Source organism: Prosopis cineraria, unplaced genomic scaffold (assembly GCF_029017545.1).
Source record: "Prosopis cineraria cultivar Desert tree isolate PC_DT_omini unplaced genomic scaffold, ASM2901754v1 PC3, whole genome shotgun sequence".
NCBI classification, from domain to species: domain Eukaryota; kingdom Viridiplantae; phylum Streptophyta; class Magnoliopsida; order Fabales; family Fabaceae; genus Prosopis; species Prosopis cineraria.
Window position 1 is genome coordinate 9,894,201 of NW_026555334.1, and position 5,707 is coordinate 9,899,907.

The 5,707-nt window shown below is 29.4% G+C and overlaps 1 protein-coding gene across 2 annotated transcripts; it reads right to left on the reverse strand.

Moving 5' to 3' along the window:
• Positions 1-2,311: 2,311 nt before the first annotated feature.
• On the reverse strand, positions 2,312-5,270 carry LOC129304408 (oligopeptide transporter 4-like). 2 transcript variants are annotated; one of them, XM_054944046.1, is made up of 3 exons: positions 4,626-5,269; positions 2,630-2,727; positions 2,314-2,543 (listed from the first exon to the last, which is right to left on the reverse strand). In XM_054944046.1, exons 1-3 carry the CDS (start codon positions 5,151-5,153, stop codon positions 2,492-2,494), a joined length of 678 nt encoding a protein of 225 aa, XP_054800021.1. In that variant the 5' UTR covers positions 5,154-5,269; the 3' UTR covers positions 2,314-2,491. The 2 variants fall into 2 exon arrangements, with proteins under 2 accessions (XP_054800020.1, XP_054800021.1); XM_054944045.1 differs by having other exon boundaries at positions 2,312-2,727; positions 4,626-5,270.
• Between the last annotated feature and the right edge of the window lie 437 nt (positions 5,271-5,707).

A 5,707-nucleotide genomic window follows, 5' to 3' on the forward strand; every position in this document is an offset into this window, starting at 1 on the left:
TATTGTTGCTAATTCTACTCTCATGGCTGAATGCTAAGTTGTTATGCGAAGGTTTGAGAGTGGTTCATCATTATTCTGGTCAGATGGTCTTATGAAAAAATGGAGTGGGAGATGCTCTTTCAAATGTCATCAGATAACTCAATTTTAGTTATGATTAAAAATATTTTAGAATTGTGCAAGATATTCTTGTAGTTAAAGAATCGTACAGGATGTTTGTTTCTCTTTGATGGCTCGCTAAGATAATGAAGTTGATAATTTTTAGTAATGATGGGCTTTAAGAAGATGTGTCCATTAAATAACTCTTTGTAACTACATATTATTTATCTGGGTTGTTAGTTGCTATTGCTAATTTGAAAGCTATTAATTGTCCTAATTTTTGTTTTGCTTCCACTGGTTTCTCTTAGAATAAAGAGAGCAATGGTTAATATGTTGTTTTAATTTTACATTTGGATTTTTTTTGATATGATTTCTTGTTTGTTGTTTTACTTTTATTCTGCTTTTTGAGTTATATGTTACGTTGTGCCTTAATTTTTTTTTTAGTGATTTTTTTGCTTTGGCTATTGATTGATTGCAATTTTTTTTTCGGTGATTCATAACATTGGTTTTTTTCCTAAAAACAAAAAAATCACCCACTCATGATGATTAAGGCATCGTAACTTACTGGAAAATTTTCATTATAACCTTTTTGACCAAACTTATTAACAATTAACCCCCGAAAATTCTGAAACACTAATTCAGTCCCTGGTCCCACTTAGACTAAATTGAAATTAAGTTTTAAGAAAAAGGACAAATAACCCAATCCCCTCCAAACGTCCAGAGCTGGACCATTGATTCCCATCGCAAGATCTCTTCTCTCTCTCTCTCTCTATATATATATATATATATATATATTTATAGACACATATATTCCAAAATAGTGTCTGAGCATAAAATATTAAATTCTGAAAATCCACTTAAAAACAGATTCTGCGAAAAAAATTTCTTTTAAATAATTACTTTAATATTAAATTCAGGTTTTAAGTTTTCACCTTAATTAATTATACTTTATATAGAATGAAGTAGAATTTCTCTGCCTGGCCAAAAAAAAGTAGAATTTCTCTGCATGAAAATATTAAATGTATAAATATGAATGAAATACTTTAAAAAATATAACTTTAAGTTCTTATACTCTACTCACATTTGTTATTAGTTCTTTATTTTTTTTAATATTTTTAATCCTTGTATTTTTATTTTTTTATTATTTTAAGTCCTTTTATGAATAAAGCATTTTTTTTAAAAATTACTATTAAATCATAAACAATTAAAGATGAAGATGGAATAAAAATGTTAAATCATAAAAGTATTTTTAAAACATTTTTTTGCATTATGATTAATTTAATTTGTAGGCAAGGGAAAGAAAAACTGCATTGCCCTTTTCTCGCTGACCCCGGAAGAGACAGTGAAATAATATAATAGAAACCACAGCCCAAGTGAATCTCCTCGTTCCTCCTTTCTTCATCTTCCCTTATTTTATTTATATTTTATTTTTTAAAATTGTCTTTTTAAATTTTTTTATTGAAAGTTGACCTATAACTCAATCATTATTACTTCCACTCATTTAGTTTTAGTTTTCTTTGCATCCCCATCATCCTTGATCTTTAGATTTCACCTCAATAGGTTCTAAAATTATTTTATACAGTAGATCCCTAGATTCATCTCTATTGCCACTACTTTATAACTTTCTGTAAACTTTCTCTCCCTTCTATATTTATTTTATATATATATATATATCTACTCCATTCATTCTTTAATATAAGACAAATTTAATTAAATTCACACATATTAAAAAATGATAGTTACACTTTTAAAATTATTTTTAAAATATATATTTTTAATTTTTATTTTTAATTATAATAAATTGCTGTCTAGAAATTGAAATTATAATAAATAAATAAGGGATAAAATTAGAAAAATAATTATTTTAATATTTATTATACACACACTCCATTCATTGTTTAATATAAGACAAATTTAATTAAATTTGCATTTATTAAAAAATGATAGTTAAACATTTAAAATTATTTTAAAAATATGTAATTTTTTTAATTTTTAATTTTTAATTATAATAAATTGTTGTCTTGAAATTGAAATCATAATAAATAAACAAAGGGTAAATTTCAAAAATGATTACTCTAATTTTATCTTATATTAAGGATTAATTTTTTTATAAAATTTGGCTTGCACTAAAAATCGAAGAGAGTATTTTGTAGTAAATGATAACAGTTCAAATAATAATGTGAGGGTTGAATGAGTTGATATTATTAAAAAAAAATATTGAAATTTCTATGAAGAAAGTTTACAAAATAACTTCACCGAGTATTTAACAACACGCACAACCACACAATTGTTAAGAGTTTCTTTTATAAGTGAGGTGTGAGATTTTTTTTCTTTTTCTTTTTGAAAAAAATGTATTGTCTGTGCTCAATCTCTCTCTTCTTTTCTTCATCTTCTATTACAAGCGAAGGGCGTAAATTACGATGTCCAAATATGAGAAGACATTTTTCCTAACAAATATGAGAAGACTTTTATGAGCTAGCCATTTAGATTAAGAGAGAGAGAAATGAAAAAGAACCAAAAAGAAAAATCATACCTAAAAAGAGAGACCTGAACGAGGGTACTGGGCCACCACATGTGGGCTGGTTCGACTACGTATTTCCTGATCAGCCCAGCCCATCCGTATCCCAACACCTACATACATTGCACCATAGTATTAAAATTAAAAATTGAACCAACACCCAAACAAAAAAAAAAAAAAAAAGATCAGTCTTGCAGGCTAAACCATTAAACAATTGGATTTGTGTATCAAAGTTATGTTCATGACCGATCTAATGGTTCAATGACTATTCCAATTTTCGTTACCATGCATTATTTACACACGCTACCACCACTAATATCTAGGCTAGATAATTTACCTTATGTTTTTTTAGGGAAAAAAATAAAAAAAGAAGGAAGTGTGTCATTTTTTATTTATTTTTTAAATATATTTTATAAATAATGTTACATGTAAAGTTGTCAATTAGCACTAGTATTTAAAGAGTTAGGGATTAAATAGGATGCTCCTTTAAACTCAATTACATTTTAAGAATTCATTTTGATCACTCTGGTCCTAGACCTTAAGGTTAAAAGGTTGATCCAATATTTTTTTATTTCTTTATTTAAAAATATATATATATATATTTAAAATTTCAAAAAGGTTATTACATATAATATTAAGTCTAGAAAAAAAAATTTAAATCAATACACACAACAATAAATTTAAGTTTAATAAAAAATAACAATATTATAAAATTAATACCATAACAATCATACTTTGCTAGCACCATTAGCTATATCTTGATAATTTTTATTATCATCAATATCAATATAATTTCATCCTTCTTCTTATAAGCTTTATTAGTGAAAAAGATATTAAGCTTTTCATATATTTTTCTTTTGTCTTTATTAAAAAAAGGCTAGGGTTTTAGAATGAATATAATATTTAATATTTTATTTTTTAAACATTAAATTTTAAAAAATATAAAAGAGCTTAAAAGGTCAACCCTTTTATTTTAGACTTAAAATAGTTCTCAAATTTCATTTTAAACTTTAAAATAGTAGCCTAACCTTAAATTTTTTTCAGATTTCAAAGGATTAGTGTCGTTCTAGATCTAATTGATGGCTTCATCTGCACATTTCATTTAAAAAATTAATAAGTAAATAAAACTGATAGAAATGATGACAGGTAATTAGGTACTAGTATCTATCTGGATAATCACACACTTTCTAATAAGATTATCTTTTATTATTTAAAATAAAATGTATATTATATTGTCCACCGAATAAGCAGTGTACACCAATATTCGGTGCATAGGATGTCTTCGAGGCTCGAGCAATCGTGTTAAATATTAATAATCGAAAATATCTAATACAATTATAACATTTTAAAAAAGTCTTTGAAATTGGGAGCCCAAAATTTTGATTTTTTTTTTTCAATTTTGGTATTTCAGTTTACTTTTACAGTATGACAAACGTTCTAAACATGTCTATTATATCTCCAAACGCTCGTCGGCATACCTAGAATTTTCTTAGAAAACTTCATTAGACACCAAAATTCTACTTACACATTGACGCTTTCTTTTCCACTAGAAAATAGAGTTCATTTCACACTTATTAGTTAGGAGTATTTTAATAATTATGTATGAAAACTTACTTTCGTGTAATAAACTTGAGTTTTCGGTAAATTTTTGTGTATTTTTTAAGACTTTATTGTATTTTTTACAGTAACTCTGGAATCTTCTTTTGGAATTAACACCTGCATTCATTGGTTAGCTTATCATGTTAATCAAGATAAGTTTGATGCTATTATCTACGATTATTCACTCTCAGGTGTAAAGACTTGTTTTGTTAATGACCAAACTTATTTTTAGTTTTATTTATGTACGATTTTATCAGGTACGTGTTTGTATTTAAAAAAGAAAAAGAAATACGCTCATTTTTAAAATGAACCTAAAATCGAAAAGCACTAGCCACTAGCTAGAAATCATCCACTTGCATCGTTTATAAAAGACAAAAAAAAAAAAATCTAAAAAAATAATAATGGTAGTTACCTGAGTGGTGAGGATGAGAAGCCAGGCAGCCAAGAAGGAGATGCTTCGGCCGTAGAAGGCTTTGATGATGGTAACGATACCGACGGCGTAAGGCGACCCGGATCCGAAGGCGCTTCCCGCATTTGCGAATATGGTGATGAGCACGTGCTCCTTCATGTTAAACGGGCCCGGGTTCAGCGAGAACGTCTTGGACCCGAGTCCGGGGATCCGGAACTTGGTGGCGGGAAGCACGGCGGCCATGAAGTGTCCGATCGGAAGTGTGGCGACCTGCACGGTGATCTGCGTGATTATGAGCGGTTCAGTCCGGTAGGCGAAGAATTGGTTGAGGAAGGAGAGGAGAGAGCAGGATAGGAGGCCGAGGAACCACATTCGGAAGGTCCACACGGGCAGATTCGGGTCGTCGGTGTTGGTCACTGTCAATCGGACCTCCTCAATGGGAGAGACCTCATCTTCGTCGGCGACGGCGTACACGGAGGTCGTTTTCTCCACGTCAAAGGCCTTGGCGGTGGTCGTCGTGCTGTCCGCCATGAAAATTCAGAGAGAGAAAGAGAGTTGAAGCAGTGAGGAGATGGCGAAGGTATTTGTGATTGAAGCTACAAAAACAGTTCGTTTAAACTTCGAGTGACTTGGAGAATTAACGGCTCGTTTGATACGGTGGAGTCATTTTTAATAGAACGAGAATAGGGGTGAAAGTGAAAATAGGACTAAATAAGAATAAAATTTAAAAATATATTCGGCACATTGATAGAATGTTAATATAACTTTTATTTGGTATTTATAATAATGAAAAAATATTATTTTTACCTCCGGCCTGGGAAAAAAAAATTGTTCATGAGCCAAGAACAATTTCAACCATTTTGCACAAAATTGATGCTAAAGCAAGAGAGAGAAAACCACCAAAAAATACCCCAACTTGAACAAGGCCCTAAGTTAATTTGCAACAAAGAAAGAAAGAGGCTTGAATGATACTGTGAACATCAACGGAGGAGGAATGACGAAGAAAGTGTTGGAATATTTATTTATTGAATTAACATTAATTAATAAGTTTAAGTAGGTAGATTGATCTTTATGATCTTGTGTAG